Source organism: Telopea speciosissima, chromosome 7 (genome assembly GCF_018873765.1).
Source record: "Telopea speciosissima isolate NSW1024214 ecotype Mountain lineage chromosome 7, Tspe_v1, whole genome shotgun sequence".
Taxonomy (NCBI): domain Eukaryota; kingdom Viridiplantae; phylum Streptophyta; class Magnoliopsida; order Proteales; family Proteaceae; genus Telopea; species Telopea speciosissima.
Window position 1 is genome coordinate 24,826,478 of NC_057922.1, and position 21,139 is coordinate 24,847,616.

Consider the following 21,139-nt stretch of genomic DNA (forward strand, 5'->3'; position numbering starts at 1 on the left):
CTAAAATCTTACGTTTAATCTTGGTTTTTCATACTTTTAGAATAAAAAACGAATCAATGAGTTCAACAACATCATCCTTTGGATCATCCAATAGTCTTCATGGCTATAGATGATTACAACATGTAAGAAATCTTATCTTTTATAACAATTTCAATTTAATGCACTTGTTTGGTTAAACATTATTCTCCATTTTAGTGTTTATGCATGACACTTGTTATATATTGCTTATTTATATTGTTTTTGTTCCAAAAGTGTATTTCCATGTGTATCTTGACCATTTCTATAAAAAAGGTCGTACCCAGTGCACAAGGCTACCACGTTTAGCAGGGTCTGGGGAAGGTCCTTACCCCTGTTTCCAGGACTTAAACCCGTGACCAAGTGTTCAGCAAGTGAGCACTTGACCAACGCTCCAAGCACGACCTTCTATCTTGACCATTTCTATGCGTATTTGTGTTGTTCGATACGTATCTCCGATACGATACAATACGTCTCTTAAAATCACCCGATTGATATGATACCCGATACTGATACTTTAAACCTTGTTTAAAGGAATACAACGATCTCACAACACTCTGGACGCACCTCTCCACTTCAACCATCCCACTTTAATTCTCTGTGAAACATCATCCTCTATGTTCCCATCCTTACTTATGATTGCCCCAAATATCTAAAATAGTCACTTTGTGGAATCTCTCTTTCCATCTTCGTTCTACTAATCTTAAGGCCTCTTGTTTCCAAGGTTGGTCTCCAAAGCTTTAACTTAGCATTAATCCTTGTTTTTGTCTCATCCACCAAACGATATCATCGGCGAAGAGCATACACCACGGGACCTTGTCTTGAATGCTCTTAGTTAGGTCGTCTATGATGAGCGCAAAAAGGTAAGGAATTAAGGCTTATCCTTGATGTAACCCAATTGTAATTGCAAATTCCTTACCCTGACCTCCCACAGATCTCACACTAGTCACCATGCCCTCATATATATCTTTAATTACATCCACATATTTACTCAACACCCCTCTCTTCATTAGAACATGCCGCATTGTAGGATTTTTCCAGATCAATAAAGACCATATGGAGATCCTTCTTGCTATTTCTATATCTTTCCATGAGCCTCAATAAGTAGATAGCTTTTGTCGTGGATCTACCCGGGGCATAAAGCCAAATTGATTCTCTGATGTATGAGTCTCTCTATCTCTTTTGAAATTAGGGACAAATTTTTGTGGAGGTACACCATAACAGAGATCTTATGGAGTATATGGGAAGAAAGAAAAAACTGTGCAGGATTTGTGAATCCATTATGGTCCGGGCAGCTTAATGAACTAAGAACCAAGACAGATTTTGGGTGTCCCTTTCGATATTATTTGGAGTCGGGACAGGTGGTGAGGTCAGACCTACATAGAGAGTTGATTGTGCAAGAATGGTCCATCCCACCTGATTATGCTATGAAATTAAATTTTGATGGGAGTAGTTCTGGAAGCCCAAGATCAGCTGGGATTGATGGAGTGTTTAGGGGTCACTTGAGAAATATTCTTATGGGTTTTTAGGTTCTTATTGGAAATAAGGGTTCAAATATAGCAGAAATCAAAGAGATAATTCATAGTTATCTATTTATGCTACACAAATGTTGGACTCATGTTCTAGTGGAAAGGGCTCAACATTTAGTGATAAAGTAGTTTAACTCAAATCCTTGAAGATCCTGCAGAGATTGGCACATCTGATTAGTAGAGCAAAATCTCTATGCAACCAAGGGAACATCTTATTTTCTTGGAGAGGCCTTAATCGACTAACTCTTTAGCAGATGCCTTAGTCAAGGATGGCATGGGTAGAGAGGGCTTATACATAGATCCACATAGCATTGTATGAAGTGAGGTTTTTCGATAAGTATAAGGAATGTACAGGGGCAGTTTAGTAACTTTTCCTTGTAGACATTGTATAGTTATTTTCTAGCCAAAGGCCCAATAAAATTTCGTTATTCCATCAAATAAAAAATTAGTAACTTATCAAAAAAAAAAGTCTTAGGGATGCTATACTAGTTCGACTTGTTACCTGTATTGGATACCATGAATCATCAAATGACAAGAACGGACTGTCAGCATGGGGAGTTTTGAAACAGTAGTTTTCTTTTCCAGGTCATATGTACGTCAATCTTGTATATAACTTCATGTCTTAGACCCCAATCTCTATGACTCCTTATTCATCATTTCATCTGTTACAGACCTCCTTGTTGCGAGGCTTATGTTAGTGGAGAACTTCTCTTTATATGTAGATGTCGCATACTCGCATGTCACTTTGGGGCTGTCAAAGTAGTCAAAACAAGTCAATCAAGTTGAGGTATGATCAAGGTTTAAAGTATCGGTATCGGGTATGGTATCAGAAAGGTGATTTTAAGAGACGTATCGTATCGTATCGGAGAGTATTAACCATATCGGGTCACGTATCGACCCTATACAGTTGATACTTTTTAAGTATCGTATCGGTGACATATCGTATCGATACCCAAAAAATAAGATACGTATTGGTTAGTATTGGCAGATACGTTAAGATACTTAAAACCTTGGGTATGATCCCCTTGAATAGATTAGACTTGATTCAGTTGGTACCATATGCCAATTAAGACATCACATGGGAAGATGGTTTGTAGACTGCTTGAGGAAATTAGACTACTGGTTTGTTTGGGACCTTGAGTCTGTAAGCTTTTGCCTTTCCAACACTTTGCTCCTATGAGCTGTGTGAATTTGACTGTTTACCTCATTTCCGCACACTCTAGAGTTTAGTATCCTTAATTTGAATGGATTAGGATGTTCACCTGCAGTATGGGCCTAAGAATATTCTGGAGGAGATGAAGGGTTGAGCTTTTGCCCCACCATCTAGTATTTGTCTATTATTGTAAAGCTCATACAGAAAATTTATGGTGCATCTTTTCTTTTCACATGTATGATATGATTTCTAACTATATGCATCTTATTTCACTTCTATGTATTTATTTAAGATGTAATATAATTGAATTTCATACAGATAATGATAAAAAATTAATTAAGTGGATGTATGATTCTTTAGCAAGATAATTCAGTTACTGTCACATATGCTTTATTATTAGTGGATATCTCGTTTTAGTGTCTGAAAATGGCATTACTAGGATCATGTCATGTGGCTTGCTGTGGAAGCTTCTTTGGCCTTTTTCCTTGCTGCACCAAGCATAGGTTTTGATTGGTATGTGAATTGGCACCACTCCATGTTGTTGCCCACATATATCTTTGACCTTTAACAGTGAGTTTTTAAGGCCAGTGTTTTAGTTACAGTTCTAAATGCATTGTTTTTGCATTTAGGTGCGAGATGCCGGCAATCTTTTGACAAGGGCAGGCTTCACCATTCCAGGTGTTGATGTTGATGAATACACTGTTAGATATGACAGTGGTGAGTTCTTCTTTTACTTTTGGAGTTACCAGTTCCACCATGTGAGGCACATTGCATCTTAATGTTATAGGAGTCAAGATATCTGCTGTTGAAAACGATCTTAATGTTATAGGAGTCAATATATCTACAGTTGAAAATGTAGACTGCAAAATATGAAGTTTGTTCTAGTTCCAAATTCACAATGGGGGATTTTCCCTTTTTCTGTTCATTGATGTTGAAAAGATGTTCTCTCCCACACATGAGCTGCACTTGTTCTTTGTCCAATAAAACGGTCTTCTTTCCTCCCTTTCTTCTCCACCTATCTGTCTTCTACTTCCGTTGGAGAATGTACTTCAGATACCCTCCAGTTGTGCATTTCCTATGAACTGCAGATGTGTCTGTCATTCTCCATCTGGTGATTGGTACCAAATTCCCAAATTATTTGCCTTAGATCTTATTGCTTGGAATCTTGTTCCATCAGCTGATTTCTCAAGGTAGTTTTTAGTTTTTGTTTGTTTATTCCCCCCGCCCCCCCCCCCCCCCGCTGCGGTTGGATACAAGTAATGTGAACCCTGCTTGAAAACTGACTTTCAAATACTTCTGCCTTTTATCTTCAAATCTTTCAGAATTTTCTTACTGTAGTTAACATCTTATGTGAACCTACTTCCATTTTTAGTGTGTTAAAGGTTGGTTGTGCTGGTACTGTGGCCTGAAACGTAAAGTTCTTGATATCTTTACCATCATCAACATGGACTTCCACATGCAAGTGCATCCACTTCGAAAATTTTTTGTTGAAGGATGGAGTTCTGTTCCATGGAGAACAGCCTTCTTATGGGTACCTGGAACTTATCCATCAACTCATCAATGAATAAGATTATAAGAACATGTTTCTGGACTTGTGCTTTATGAACTGTCCATGGGGAAATCCAAATCCAATTCAAATTTTGTAGCTGAGTGCATCTAATGTGATTAACAGTTCACACTGATGTACCCTAATAATTGGTTGAACCTCCTTTCTGTTTCTCATGATTCAAGTTTACCGTTGACTTGTAGCTTTGGAGCTGATTGAACATTTACGTTCGATGGGTGAAACTAATGCTCTTCTGCAAAGGAATAAAGTAAGGCGTTTTTCAGAGAGAAGCAACCAATCTATGATAAAAAGTACATCTGTTATTGTTATTAAATGTCACAGGCTGATCTCTTAACTGTTCTCATTGGCTTGTATTTTGTGTTTCTGAATGTGGTCAAGATCTTAAAGAGGGATACTGCCTTGGCAACTGCTGCTGTATATCAGTCAATGTTTGCAGCAGAGGATGGAACTGTCCCTGCAACTTTTCAGGTAAGGGTTCCATTGCATAAATGATACTTACGAGACAAACTTATGTACTTAATGCTGAGAATCGATGTTCTAAAACTTGTCTTGGCCGGGTTTGATTTAAGTCAACTGGCTTCAATTGTTGAGTCAAGTGGATCCAAAAATTGACATCAGTAAATATGTATAGCATTTTGTTTTGATTTATAATATTTTGACCTGGTTGCAATATCATAATTTTCTTTTATCTTTGGTGATAAAAGTTAATTTAATTTCCTGGTAATGAGGATTAAGTTCCAAAACATTGAAACCTACACAAAGGAAATTAAATAATTAATGTATTTAATTACATTTATTTATTTTTTCTAATTAATAAAAGTTTAATTGGTGAGATTAAAATATTTGAATCAATCATAAAGTTAAAATCTAGTACTCCTATTAATAAAATTTGAATATACCAACAAGCAAATAACTCATACATTAATTATTAAAAAATTATTTAACATCATTCAGTTTTTTACATCATCCATCCCTACTTTTAATTTCTTTTGCCAAATTAACCTACTGTTCTTCCCTTTGTGTGGTCCATGCAACACCCCCCCTCCCCAAAAAAAAAAAAAAAGGAAGAAAAGAAGGGATGCTTCTTCTTCCTTGGTATGGTCCACACACTATGTTCTGTATGTGGAATTCCTCCAGCAACAACAACCCCCCCCCCTCCCTCCCCTCCAAAAAAAAAAGCAAGGGGTGGGGAGGTAGTGGAGGAAACAGGTAGGGTAGGATCAGGTAATGGTCTTAACCTTAAAATCTAAGGTAAGATGGGTGAAGCATCATCAATTGTAAACTTGGTTAGTGTTTTAGACTTTGGGTTTGGGGAATTGGGATTTCAAATGGGATGTGGTTACCTATTTGTCTGTACCTAGACGGGTAAATGGGGAGGTTTAGACCCCCTTACCCTGCCATTTCTTATACGGTAAGCATCCTTACCTTTACCTTCCAAACTAAGGTCAGGTAGGGTGGGTGGATAAAATGGGTAAAGGGATACCTTTTGCCAGCCCTTGTTGGGGGGGGGGGGGGGGACAGGTTCTAATTGTTTTGGAACTTGGTATTTAAAATGAAAAAGGCCGCGGAAAGAAATTTCCCCACACAGGATTACCACCCCTTCTTTATGGTTGGGGTTTCATTGTACAATACAGTTTTCTAAAACCAGACTGTTCAGACAGTGCAAATTGATTTGGATTAATATTCAGTGTGAATCAAAAGCATTCCAGTAGAGAGTTCTAGTGGTCCTCAGAATATTGTTGTGGATCATTGTTGATTACTTTGTTCAAGTGGTCTCATTTCAGATCAACACATTAACAGTGATGTTGGGTCCACCTAGTGGGTGGGATTTTTTCCAAACGAATTGATCAACTGAATTTCACCCTTAATTTGTCTGTTGTACTACATCTTAGGTAATTTAGGTCATGAGCCACATTTATGGATTAGAGAAGCGTAGTTGTGATGACATCACCTAGGCAACAAGGCACTCCTTGACCTCCAAGCCATGTGGTCACCACACTGTTAAGGTTCCTAGACTCATGGAAAGAAAGAAACAGAGGCTTCTTGAGATCCTCCATTTTCTGTAAATAAGAAGAAAGATAAGGGAAAAAACCCCTTGCAAGAAAAGGAGAAAAGGTTGCAGGAGAATGAAGTCACAGAAAAGAAGAAGAAGAAGAGGGAGAGGCTGAAGCTCATCTGGTTCTGTTGTCCCTCTCTCTCTCTCTCTCTCCTGGTGTCTTCTTCATTGGAACTGTGGAATAACTCCATGGCTCCACCATTTCCATGGTTCACCGTTGTCCATGTGGAGTTTGAACTTCAAAGTTATCTCTTCCTTCCATCCACCTCTTTGAATTTGATGCACTTACAGACCAACAATAGTACAATAAGAGAATAAGGTTTTAGATGATGGAAGAGAAGAGTAGAAAACTAGTTTCTAATTACCTTCCAGATGTAGAGGTCTGCTGACATTGTTAGGTTGATTCACCGGATCTGTTGCTGGTGCCACAAGTTACAGACGGGAGGGAGGGAGAGAGAGAGGGAGAGGGGAGAAGGAGCCATGGAGGGAGGGTTCATCAAAGACGAAGAGGTTCACGTTTTTGATATATATGATACATAAATCTCGGGAATGATGTAATGTATCCAGGTCTTTGGCCATATCTCTAGTCCCTGGCTAAAAATCACAATGGAATATATTCCTAGTATAAGAAAATTACAATTTACAAAACATACAATATCTTAAGGGTGGTCTCATTCAGCACAGAGTTGCCTAAGAGAACATCTGAGCGCCAAGGCGCCTGCCTTCCACCATGGCTCGCCTTGGTACATGATGTAGGACCTGTGGCAAGTGGCAACCCAAGAAAGGGTGAATTGGGTGATGCGGAATGATATGCCCAAATAAAAAAGCATTACTACTCAAATCAAAAGATGAGTGCAATTGTTGTAAGGAAATACACAGCACCATTGAGAGAAGGGGGGAAAGAGACAATGATAACCCAATAGATAAGAATGGTTCAGCCTCTTGCTTACGTCCACTACCAAGTAATATTCCCACACTTCGACTTTTCACTATGGATCAATTTCCAAATGGCATTGATCAAATCTTTTCAGAATTGTTTTCCCGAGCTCACAATTAACCCAAAGTGTTTCGGCTAATACTCAAACTCAAGTAGTTTTCTGGACTACTCACAACCTTTACAACAACAGAGATTCACCAATTTCCTACTTCAATGCTCTTTGAAGATTGAGTGTTTCGACTCAAATTTAAAAAGCCTCTCTAAGACAAGATAAACAAATGAAAGCACAAAGCTAAAACCTCTAGAAGATAGAATAAACAAGTTAGTAGCACAATACTATGTGTTACAATACCATCCATTGAATACCAGCAACCACAGAGAGAAAGAGAGACAAGAGAATGAGAGAAGAGGGTAATACTGCTGAGACCAGCACGCAGGCTCTATATCCCAGCAGCTCCCCCACCGATTGTATTTATAATAAAGAAAAAGAGTTTACAACTTAGATAGCTACTAGGAATCCAAACTTAGAGAACAAGTAGGAATCCTAGAGACAAAACAGTTCAAGCTACTTAGCTAAGAGAATAACAAACAAGAAAAGTCCTAATCTAACTAGGAAAACCTCAAACAGACCACCAAGCCACGATAGGGACACTCCCCCTTATTGTGGTACACTATAACACTGCTAACAATATGATTCTCAAAAACCCATAAACCAAGATTAAAAGATGTGCATAATGTGTGCAAGAGTCTTAGTTGAAACTCCCCTTAATCTCTCTTAAATAGAGGAGGAGGAATGGCCAAAAGAGACTCAAACGGCTCTATTTTTGGCAGAGCTGGTCGACCACGTGACAGGCCAGCTGACCTCCTTGGATTTAACTGTTGTAAATGTAAAAAGACCATTTTATAGAGGTTGGATCCAGCCGAATGATCGCCAGTCTAATGGGACATCATCCAGACACAGTCTGGGCTCCATCCAGCCACAAGCTGCATATCAGTCCATTTTAAGATGCTCTTGGGCAACTTCGTCCAGCTTCAAGCTAACCGGACTTCGTCTGGCTGGCCTTTTTTTGGGCCAGAGACCTATTATGACCTCCACAATGTGTTAGTCATCATGCCTAGCCTTATATACCAATTTAAGTCCAAATTGTTCCCTTATGGTCATAGGCAAAGTCCCCCAACTAAGGTTAAACCATTTAAGTCATGTTTGGGGGACTTAATAGGCAAAGTCCTATGGGTCTAAGAGATATGAGAATCAATTACAACTTAGAAAAGTTAAAACATTTACTAGTTAGAAACTAATACCTAAGTCTTCAATGCCAATGATGAACATCCTTGGAGATGTCTTAGCCACTTTAGCTTTGAGGCGCTTGATCTCCATGAAGTGGTTCTGAAAGCTTGATCTTCAATTGTAGTGCTTCAATCGTTCATTAATTTGGTCTTACTGAAGTAAAGCTTGAGTCTTCCAGTTGCCTTCCCAATGTCATCCAAGCTCAATCTCGATCTTCCAACTTGTGAAGTTTGCTTGACGACTTCATCTACTTGTTTGGGCTTGCCTTCCATGCAACTTCTTGATGCTTGAGAGGATATCAATTGACAATTCAAACTTAGGTTTTCCATCAACAAACACAAATTAGTAATCACCAAAAACATAGTCATAATATAAGGTCTCCACACATGACAACTATGTAGAAAAGGTTTATTAATCTCAGTGTTCACTACCGTTTCACCTAAAAGCTCGAATTGTTAGGGAAGGGCAATGTCAATGTATACATCATCACTCCCCTGCACGTGCAGGCCAAGATCCCATAGTCCTTGCACGTGAAGCTCACATGGCACTGAGGGAGAAGAAATGTCAGGAAAACTCTTGACCTTTCTGCTCTGATATCATGTTCGTTACCGTTTTACCTAAAAGCTCGAACTGTTAGGGAAGGACAGCGTTAATGTATACATCAACACTCAGATTTACAGTTGTAATAATATTTTATTTTTATTTTTATATGAAAATCATCTTGAAATTAAAGGAAATGAGTGGTCATATGTGGAAAAATGAAAAAAGAGATGAGCACCATTGTGCTAAGAAAATCCATGGACAATAATATTGAGTCCTAACGGGTTACAATTCTTTACCATCATAGGGTATTGCATCATATCCTAGTTCGTTTGTCAGTTTGTGTCATGCATATGTGACAATGACTAATATTTCCAAACAGAGTTTGTGGTTCCTGTGCCTGTTAATAACCTTGCTATCTTGAATAAAGCTCAAACACTTTCCTCCATATTTTCCCCTTAATTAGGCTCTGTGTGTTTCCAGGTAAAAACCATGTAAAAGGAAAAGTAAAATAGTATTTTTTTGGTACTAACCTGACCTGCAGATTTTCCTTTCACACTTTCCCCCCTGGAAATGAACGGAGCCTTAATGATTGTGTAACTGACTCGGAGACTTTCTAAATCTAGTAATTTAATTTTACTTCACTTTTCAACCAAATTCTTTGGAATTGAGTAGGAAAATAAGAACACATCTGCAGAGTTTAATTTTCCATTTTTGGAAAGATAATACATTATTTACACCATCATGATTACAAAATTTCTACTTTCTTTTTAATTTTCATTTCCCCTTGCAACCCAATGGAGCCTAAGGTAAAAGTCTTTACTCTATTTGGCTATTGCATCTGGTGACCAACGGCTGGTTGGACTGAATCAAAGTTCAAGAGTACTTGTTTCAGCTGGGCCTATTGCATTCATAGTCATGACTGAAGAAGCCACATTTCATTTTGTATTAGCTGAATATAACTTTTGAACTATTTCCATCATGTTGTGGCCATCATGTCACAATGGTTGCGCTATGTAACCAACATATCAGACTGTTAATAATGCATAGAGAATATGATGATATGTTTGGCCAAAAAAAGTGGTGAGGCCCCAACTGCACTTTCATGGTGTATGATTGTGCCTATTTAAGCTGTTGTTGTGGCTGTCATCTTTCACTGATGCAGTGTCTCTGAATTGTAGGTGATCTACATGACCGGCTGGAGGGAACACCCGTCACAGCAGAAGGCTAAAAAGAGGGGCTCTGCCAACATTTCATTTAAGGACATCCAGAAGCAATTTGCTACTCCAACCTAAGTCCATCTTCTCATTCTTCCTTTTCAATTTGTAACTTTTTATATATAAGAGAGCATGGGAAGAAGATCTCTTTGTATTCTTTCACTTGGCAATCTCGAATAAACAATCCATTCTTAGCGCCATTATGTGGCCCTTGGTCCTTGCTGTAGACAAATTGGATATATGATTTAATCTCATGTTTTGTAGCGATACTTATCCCATAAGATGTCTCTGATTCGAGTGTCGTTTTCATGTTTTTTTTTAGGGGGGGGGGGGGTGGAAGATGTATTGTGCCTGTGGATTCAAGCAGCAGGTTATGATCTTTTATTACTAAAAACATGCCCTGCACAGATAACTGCCAAATAGTTGGATGTTTAGGAATAACTTTTTTTTCTTCTTCTCAGAACGTAGTTTTTCTCATTAAACTGGTTCAGAAAAGATCTTCAGTCAACCGCAGGTCCTAACTGAAACGTTATTTCTAAAGGATTTCATGCTACACTTTGCCTTGATATTTACATCACTTGTGTGTGTCAAGACATCTATGGCCACGAGCACTAGAGTGCCTAAAAAGCATTTCAATTGTGTTTTAGGCTAAGTATCCTTACGACATTATTCACAGACATTGCCTTCCTCTAATGGCAAACGTAGCCTTCAAAGAATGAGTCAGAGAAGTTTACAATGCTAATTGCTCGTCAATTTTGTGACTGAAGAAGGATCTATTGGACCATGAATAAGTGAGAAAATAGGCTGTGAATACACCACTTAAAAAAAGAAGAGATAAAAGAGCTGTGATATAGAAATGGTTGTGACACAATTCATGTAGCTGGAAAGAGAACGCTATCTGGGTGTGTTGCTCCTGCACTCAGACACAGGGGTGTGTGAAATGACCGTCATGCTCCCAAGAATTTCTGCATTTTCATGGGAGTGTGACGGTCATTTTGCGAGTCCCTGTGTCTGGGCACAGGGGCAGCGCACCGCACATGCCCAGGTAGCTTTCTTTCTCCCTACAATTAATAAGATAAAATTGCAGTTACATAACCGCTAACCTACTAGCTACTGAAATTACATATTCTTATAAGTTAAACAAACTTTAAGGCAAGTCATTACTGATGAGACAGACGACAAAATACTGAATAATTCTGAAGGCCAGCCATCTTGGGTACCCTGCTATTAACGCACACTTTTACATCCTGGAATCCTTTTGCCATGACCTATTTCAGTACTTGTAAGATCCCTTTGGCTTTTGATATACTTCTGTGAAGATTGCCACCACCACCACCACCCCCTCCTCCACCCCTATCACAAGAAGATATACTTCTTTGAAGATGCAGTTCATACATGTTTCTGTTTTTCTGTAACAGTAGAAAGTAGAAACAGTTCCAAGTTTATCATACAACATTTGATGATACAGAATTACTCCAAAAAAAATTGGTTTGTTTTTGGAATGCAGAACAAACCGAACTGAAACCGATTGCAGAACCCAAAACAAAACCGAACTAAAACCGAATCTTTCCTTACTGGTTTGTTTTTTGATTCATCCAAATCGATTCAACCCGGACCAAAACTGGCCCGAACCGACCAATTGAACCACTAAGGAGTAAGGAGGGGCTTTATGATGATAAAGAGACTTATATATATGACATTTGGTATATGTTTGATCTCATATCATTATCGTCTTAAGATATAGCTAAGGGATCTGATCTGCTAGCTCCATATAAGCCTCTCATTTCATCTTTGGTAAGCTGCAAGAAATTATCAAATGTGGTAGTTGAGAAACCTCTTGTACTTAGCATTCCATTCCCATCTCAAGGCTATGTCAACCCCATAATGCAATTGGCAAAGCTTCTACACTCAAGGGGCTTTCATATCACCTTTGTCAATACTGAGTTCAATCAGAGACGCTTAATTCAGCCGAAAAATGGCGGCTTCGATGCAATAATCGAGGGCTTGACGACTGATTTCCGGTTCGAAAAGTTACCGGATGGATTACCACTGTCCAACCTTGATGCTACACAGGATGTTCCATCACTCTGCAACTCTGTCCAGAACAATTGCTTGGTACCTCTCATTGATCTCCTAAAGAAGCTCAGTTCCTCCTCTGATCTACCTCAAATCTCTTGTGTTGTCTATGTTGCAATGATGAGTTGTGGTTTACAAGCTTCTAAAGAACTTGATATCCTAGCAGTTGAGTTCTGGCCTGCTGCAGTTTGTGCCTTCATGGGATATCTCCATTTCCCTGAGCTTATCAAAAGAGGCATTGCACCATTGAAAGGTATGTTTAATTTGCTTATATGATAAAATTTTTGAGCTTTTTTAGTTAGAAAAGATGAATCCTTCCTTTTCAAGCAACCTGAAAAACATTCACATTTGTGGAATGGATTGAAAATGTTGCTTCGTCCACCACTGAATGCTTGGAATCATCGACATTTTTGCTCTGCTTCTATGTTTGACTGCTCTCAAGAAAACTAGAAACCAAAAAAAAAAAAAAAAGGCCAGAGTTGAAAAGCTAAAACCAATGCTTCTCTCTCTCTCTCTCTCTCTCTCTCTCTCATCTCTATCAAGTTCTCTTGATGCCATGAACAGCAACAGCAGCGACTTTTCTGCGGATGCTAAAGGCTCCAAAACAATTCCTTGATTTCGGTGCTTTGTAGAAATACAGAGAAGAAAAGAAAGGGATTGGTTTCTCTCTCTGTTTTTTTGCTTTTTCTTTCTTTGTTGGATTTCTTTCTCTCAATCTCTCTCCTCTCTTCCACTTTGTGCTTTGAAGTTTACTTCTTAGCTTTAGTTCCTTACAGCGATTTGGATTTCAGGAATAGAAACCTTGGACTGCAGAGTTCTCTGTTTCTTGTGGAAGTTTGGATTGTGCGGTTTTTAGTGGTGGGTTGGGGGAAGGTGGCTTGTTTTTTCCAGTTTAAGCGCTTCTGCTTTTTCTAGATTCGTGACTGAATTATTGGAGCTCAGGAGAAAGATTACGTAGCTTTTGGAAAGGGTGGTAGTTGGCGTAAAGGCTCCTGTCCTGCAGTGGCAGGAGCTGGAGCGTCCAGCCCAGCAAAACCACAGCAAAATCAGGGGTAGGGTGGTCATTTCACATGTGGGCCCATGTGGGCCATGTGAAATGACCACCCCACCCCCTGTTTTTGGGTGGTTTTGTTGGGCTGGACACTCCAGCTCCCGCGCCACAGCAGGACGGGAGCCAAATTCGGTAGTTGGGTGGTAGTGTTTTTCTTTTTGGGTAAATTATATGTCACCCCCCGGTTTTCAAACGAAACTTAAATCACTCCCTGATTTTTGAGAAAACTCAAATCATCCCCTGGTTTAGACCCCAATATGACAAATTAGTCCCTACCGTTAGTTTTATGCTGTTAAGTGATGATGTCAGTCAGTTAAATAAATTTAAATCTCTAAACTATCCTTGACCAATGTTGAAGATGAAGGAAGGGTATTGTAAATTTAATTCTAATGTTTTAGTACAAGGGTAATATAGTCTTTTCACATCAATAACTAATAGCAGACTAACACCGTTACTGTAGAGGGGGTGATTTGAGTTTTTTCAAAAACCAGGGGGTGATCTGAGTTTCGTTTGAAAACCAAGGGATGACGTGTAATTTACCCTTTCTTTTTCTATTGGAGCTCCAATGGCGAAGAGGCGGAAAAGGGGAGGATTCCAGTTTTCGGTTGAGGTAGAGTTCAACTAGAATATTTGTGTGAAGGGAAAAATGAGGGGAAGGATTTAAAAATTTTTGTTTGGTCATCCATGAGAAAGACGACTAAACAAGCTCAGGGTGGCCCAAGAATCATGATCGTGACTCTAATACCAGGAAGAAAAAGGCAAATTAAAGAAAATATTGATGTATTAATCTAACAGATCAACCCAATGGTTTTTTGAACCATGATCTTCCATACATCAATCATCTTTTCAGACCTCATTATATCGGCTTCTACGAATGTGTACAGATCCTTACCATATAGCAAAACTTCCATCTTTACTTTTTTCAAATCATTCAGTTGTTTCCATTCAAGGTGATCATTTGTGTTATAGTGTTTTCCTCAATCTTAAGCACACGATTCAAGAACCTTGCTATGATACCACTTGTTGAGAAAAATAATCCTTTAACACATGTGTGCGTAAGTTAACGGAGATCCACAACGATAATCGAATATTTAAAAAGTAAAAATTAGGGATGTAAATAGATAACAAAAAATTTGAATCCGATCCGCATCTGTACCCGCTTAGGGACATCCTTATTCGTTTAAAGATATTCGAAAAAAAAATCCAATTACTCCGATAAAAATCCGCCTAGAAAAAAAATCTGAATACTTAATAATAAAAAATTAAATAAATAATGATCTTGAGAGTTTTTGAAGATTCATCAAGTTCTAGAATATAGAGAAAAGTAGAATCATGTTCTAAGAGATATGGATTGAGAGTGAATTGTATCCGCTAGGGGGAGGAAGGTCGGGGTTACACAAGGCAAAGATGTAAACGGATAGTCAAAAATCTGAATTAGGTCCGAATTCGAATCCGAATCCATTTAGAGGTATCCGTATTCAACCAAGAAATATCCGGATCCGATCACGCCCGATTCGTATCCGAGCCGAATCTATTCCGTTTACATCCCTAGTAAAAACACACTGAAACAAATCAATTCAAACTACAAAAACACACGCTAATTTTAACGTGGAAGACTCTCTCAAGGAAAAGAAGAAAAAACCACAGGACCTTGTCTAGGTAAAACTTCCACTATGATAAATAATGAGATTACAATACTAAAGGCTACAAAAACATCTAGAACAAACTCTTCTTAGATTACAAAGCAACTCACCAAAAAAAGGTAGATTAAGAAGATCATAGTATTCTCATCTCAAACCCACTATGATAAAATAGTAAAAAGCCAAAATACCTCCCTTCTTCCCTTGATAGAGAAAACGCCGTCACGTCGCAACTAACTAGAGAGAGCACTTTCTCTTACCTCTTTCCTCTTCTCTTTCACCCTCAAGAAAAAGACAAAGCCAAAAAAGAGATTGCACAACAGAATTCTTCGTCTCACAAACTTAGAAACGGATCAGACATCTTCTCCCTCACCATAACTCATATATTTATATAATAATGAAGTTATTAAAGAACTCAAGTCCGTGATTTGAGAACAAAGTAAGGATGTCAACGGATATTCAAAAATCCGTATTTGATTTTGCATTCGTATTTGTTAGGAGAATTCGAATCCATCCGAAAACTAATCGGATACGAATATGATAATCCCCCTATCTGATCGATTATTATCCAATTCGTTTAGCAATCCTATAGTAATAAAATGTCTAAAATATATCGTTGTGTCCGTCTATCCAATTTTAAGTTACCTAATTGGATTTTATTTTCTTATTTTTGTAATTTATAAGTTAAGATAATGTAATTCTTTTTCTAGATTTTCTATTGATTTATATATATTATTTTATGCATTGTGATATATGGAATCACATATTTATTAAAATAAATACAAGATAAAATCAAAAGTAAAAAAATAAGGCAATCAAAGACTAACTGACTAAGGAGAGTAAAAGAAATGGTAGTTGCTAAACTCTCAACTCTCAACCCTAACCCTCTTACAATACGATAAAGATGTCAATGGATAGTCGAAAATTCGAATTCGATCCGTGTTCATATCCATTTAGTAGAATCCGTATTCCAAAAATCACTATCCGAAAACTATCTGAATCCGTCCGAAAACTAATAAGATATTATTCGAATCCGTTTGAATATAAACGGATACGAATATGATAATGCTACTATTTGACCGAATTCGATCAGTTTATATCCCTAGAACAAAGTCAGCAACCAAAGTTGAGTTGGTTACAGAAACCAATTCAACTTGGTAACAAGTGGGTCCCCTTAATTGGGATCCTCTCCATTGAGTGGAGAGTTGTCGGGATTTGTGCGGCACAATCCAGTCGTCGAATGTCTCATTGGGCACTCATTGAATGGGATGCTCATTGGAGAGGATCCAAATTCAGGTCCCCCTCTTCCATACATGAGGACCTTCACAACACGTTGATGCCTTTGCACACACTCTCATTGATCCCCACGTTGGTACAAGAGCCATGTGACTACAAAGATCTCTATTAACCCATTTCCTAACTAGTTTTTTTTTTTTTTTAATAATCTGGTTGATCAACACTCTCATTGGGCCCCACGTTGGTACAAGAGCCACGTGACTAGACAATGATTTCCAACCCATACTTCCTTTATGCTTAGAGTTTGCGGACCTTTCTTTCTGTAAATTTCACCACTTCTGTGTTCAAATACTCAGATGGTACTACTCTTTCCTCTATGTTATATTCTCTAGCTCTCAAGGTAGTATATGAACGTCGTGTAATCTCTCCTTGTATTTTGACTTAACTTTTAATATATTTTTTTTCTCATAAAAAAAAAAAAAAAACACTTTTGTTGGTGTCATGAAAGCCTTGTAATGTGGAGGCAGAATGATCGTACACGAAATTAATATATCATGTTGAATTTCAACTCAAAAGTTTCAAATGTTTGTTAGATGTTAGAAGGAACCAACCGATATAAATGCGTATAGAGATAGCCCTAATAATTGTTTACCAAAAAATAAGCCCTAATAATTTTAGAGGGTCCCTCCCTACTCCCTAGTGGGAAACAGATCCTCTATGGCGTGTTGTCCCGTCCTGTCTGTGCAGATACAGGGCCGTACGCAATGACCACCTTATCCCTATTCGAGTGCCTTGCCCAAACAGGGGTAAGGCAGTCATTACGCATGGCCTTGTGTCGACACAACATAGGCTGGATGGGTAGCTGCGCCGAAGTAGATCTGGATCCCTCCTGGTGAGGCCAAAATGATATAGAAGCTTCTTTACAAAGAATGGAGATTCTCACCTGTTCTTTGTTTGACATGACTTAAAATAAATCAGTGGAAAAGTGTTCTTTGTTTGGCCTAATTGTTCCTTTTTATGGCTCTGTTCTGAACAATATAGGTTCCTTCTCAATGACACTATATGGAAATGAATCAAGATTAATGGAAAGATATTTTAGGCAAACCCAATCCAACAGTCCTGATTGATTATAAAGAGACTCATATATGAGAAAAGACTGGGTATCGTAAGCTAGCACCTTATGGGATCTTTCTGCCCCTTCATTTTCTCCATTACATTTAATAAGGGGTGAAAATGACCACCCTACCCCCTGCCCGAACACACTGCTCGGGTGGGGTCCCCCCCCCCCTACTTCTCTTATTGACTTCTTAACATCTAGGTAAGGGATCTGCTAGCCCCCTTGGCTAACTCCATATAAGCCTCTCATTAATCCATCTTCTTTGGTAAGCAGCTAGAAATTATCAAACATGGTTGTTGAGAAGCCTCATGCAGTTTGCATTCCATTCCCATCACAAGGCCAAGTAAACCCTACTATGCAATTGGCAAAGCTTCTACACTCAAGGGGCTTTCATATCACCTTTGTCAACACTGAGTTCAATCAGAGACGCTTAATTCAGTCGAAAGATGGCGGCCCTGATGCAATAATCGAGGGCTTTACGACTGATTTCCGGTTCGAAAGGTTACCGGATGGATTATCACTGTCCAACCTTGATGCTACACAGGATGTTCCATCACTCTGCAACTCTGTTAAGAAGAACTGCTTAGCCCCTCTCCTTGATCTCTTAAGAAAGCTCAATTCTTCCACCGATCTACCTCGAGTCTCTTGTGTTGTCTATGATGTAATGATGAGTTGTGGTTTAAAAGCTGCCAAAGAACTTGGTATCCCAGCAGTTGAGTTCTGTCCTGCTTCTGCTTGTGGCTTTATGGGATTTCTCCATTTCCCTGAGATTATCAAAAGAGGCATTGCTCCATTGAAAGGTATCTTTAATTTTCTCATATGATAAAATTTTTGAGCTTTTTGGCTTTCTAGCTAGAAAGATGAATCCATCCTTTCCAAGCAAACCTGAAAAACTAGTATTGCCATGTAGATCATCAGAATTATATACTTTGCTTTAATTTCTGCTCTAAATGTTCTTTCATCATAATAAAATGGGGGGAAGTAGTTTTCTGTCCGGGAGTGTCGCCTACGCCAGCACTCCCATGTGTCTATCTCTCTCCTCCTCAAAACAAGGGGGCAAAGGTGTCTTTTCAAATGGGGAGGAGAGAGATAGACTCAATGGAGTGCTGGCAAAGGCCACACTCCCGGACAGAGAACTTTCTCCCTAAAATGGGGGAGGGTTCCCTCCGACGCTTGTGTGCAGTTTCGGGCGTTAGAAGGAGTAATTATGAAAAACCCCTTAACATAAGGGGTGTTTTGGGGATTTCAAAGGGGGTGCTACAGTAAAATGAGTGGGGGCATGCAAAAGGGGTTTGGATCTTTTCCCCATATAAAATAATCCTAATGTGTTTGTGTTTGTTTGCAGATGAGAATGACATTAGCAATGGATACCTAGACACTACCATTGATTGGATACCGGGCATGAAAGATTTCAGGCTCAAAGACTTACCCACTTTCTTAAGAACAACTGATCCCAATGACAAAATGCTAAACTTCTTCATTGAGGAAATTCAGAATTGGTTGAAGCCTTCTACAATCATATTTAACACATTTGATGAGTTAGAACATGAGGTTTTGGGTGCAATTGCTTGCTAGTTTCCTTCCATTTATACCATTGGCCCACTAATAATGCTTAGTAACCAGATACCAGAGAGTGAATTATCAAAATCTATGCCATCAACAAGCCTTTGGAAAGAAGACAAGGAATGCCTCAAATGGTTAGATAAAATGGAGGAAAACTCTGTTCTTTATGTGAATCTTGGAAGTATTGCTGTTATGACTGAGCAAAATTTGAGAGAGTTTTCGTGGGGCTTAGCAAATAGCAACCATCATTTCTTATGGGCCATTAGACCTGATTTAGTAATGGGTGAGTCTGCAATCTTGCAGAAAGAGTTCTTAGAAGAGATCAAAGATAGAAGCTTTATAGCAAGTTGGTGCCCACAACAAGAAGTGCTCTTGCACTCTTCTATAGGAGGGTTTCTTACACATTGTGGATGGAATTCTATTGTGGAAAGTATAAGTGGTGGAGTACCAATTTTATGTTGGCCTCCCTTTGCAGAGCAACCAACAAATTGTAGATATGCTTGTAGTATTTGGGAGATAGGTATGGAGATTGATAGTGATGTAAAGAGTGATGAGATTGAAACTCTTGTTAAAGAATTGATGGAAGGAGAGAAGGGGAGGAAGATGAGAAGTAAGGCTTTGGAATGGAAGGTGAAAGCAGATGAAGTTACCAAACAAGGATGATCTTCTTATAATAATTTTGATAGATTAATTAGTGAGGTTCTCCAGCCAAAAGAGTAGTTTCCAACCGAGTAGAATTGGGTTCAAAATTACTGTTGGGTTGTTTATGTCAGCTCATACAAGAAAACTATTAGTTATGTTGTCAAGTATGATCATGTATGTCCTTTTTCTTTTAATCCAAGACGATTATTAAAAAAAATAATTATCTAATATATATTTTATGGACAAGAGATCGTTGCTTGGTCGTGTAGCCCCTGCACTAGCGTAGGAGCCAATGAGACCATGCATAGGAGCATCATCAATACAAATTGGATTTTTTATTTCAAAAGGGGTGAGGTGGTAATTTCCCGCGCTCCTGTGTTTGGGCGCGAGAGCCACGTGATCAAGCAATATTCTTTTTCTCATATTTTATAAGGGAAAAGGTTGGGCATGCTGCCAAGATGCCTAGCATGTGTCATCCTCTCTCCTCCCCCTTGCCCTCTTGTGTCCAACCCTGTGATTGGTGTATGCCGATAGGTCACCGAAAGCTAGCGGCATGCTTAATCCTCTCTCATTTTATAATTAATTTGTTTTGTCTTCTTAATTAAAAAGTTGTACAATATTATATGGCCAAATGTTCTCTGTGCCAGGGGTGCAGGCTACGCTCGGACACATGGGGTTGGGCAAAATAACGACCCTACCCCCTGAATAGCAGGCCCATGTGTCTGGGCGCAGGCTGCGCTGCGGCACAGAGAACATCTGCCCATATTATATAATCAGTTTGTTTTGTCTTTTCACCTTTGACAATTTTATATAATCCATGGGAGAAGGATAGGCATATTGCCCATGTGTGGTAAAACTAGTGATGGCACCAATGTGGGCACGGGATGGAGTATCATACAAGAGGGACAAGGGATGATTAAAGAGGAGAAGAAAAGATAGACATGATCACAAGCTTATGGTACACCAGCAGTGTGCACAGCCTTTTTCTATAATTCATTTGTAATCTTTCATACATATAAAATCCTAATCATGGTAGGAGATTTTCACTTTGATTAGGTCAGTATGATGCTAGCGTGGGAGGTGTGAGGGATTCTATTCTATTCTGGGGCTCAGCAAACCTTTTCCTTAAACTTAAATATGAAATAAGGGGAAGAGACTGTTACCTGGTCGTGTGTGGCACATGGCTCCTGTGCCTAGACACAGGACAGTACGAAATGACCATTACGCTCCCATGGAAATGTGGAAATGTCTGAGGAAGTGGCAGACATTTCGCACGACCCTATATCTAAGCGCAGAAGTCGTGCACCGCACACGACAGTCAACGTTTTCTTTCCCTTATTTGTATTTTGAAACTCTATTTTCACCTTTTTAACCTTTCAAACATTTTCAAAAGACCCAGACTATGCACCATCCGATTAAGCTGATCTATGTTTGAGTTCAATCTCTAAAATTGGGATCTATAAATGGAATTTGATCCAATGTCAACTGGAAAAAACTCTCTAACCATGATTA

At 38.8% G+C, this 21,139-nt stretch overlaps 1 protein-coding gene and 1 pseudogene across 2 annotated transcripts in view; both read left to right on the forward strand.

The window, feature by feature from the left end:
- Window positions 1-10,604, forward strand: part of LOC122669403 (putative methyltransferase At1g22800, mitochondrial) — a 42,027-nt gene extending 31,423 nt beyond the window's left edge. For both annotated transcript variants that reach the window (XM_043866167.1, XM_043866166.1), the window contains 4 exons: window positions 3,327-3,414; window positions 4,447-4,511; window positions 4,643-4,732; window positions 10,267-10,604. In XM_043866167.1, the coding sequence (XP_043722102.1) occupies window positions 3,327-3,414; window positions 4,447-4,511; window positions 4,643-4,732; window positions 10,267-10,380 (357 nt within the window). In that variant the 3' untranslated portion in view covers window positions 10,381-10,604. The remainder of the gene's footprint in view (window positions 1-3,326; window positions 3,415-4,446; window positions 4,512-4,642; window positions 4,733-10,266) is intronic.
- Window positions 10,605-12,483: 1,879 nt separating this feature from the next.
- On the forward strand, window positions 12,484-19,728 carry LOC122669404 (annotated as a pseudogene).
- The last annotated feature ends 1,411 nt before the right edge of the window (window positions 19,729-21,139 follow it).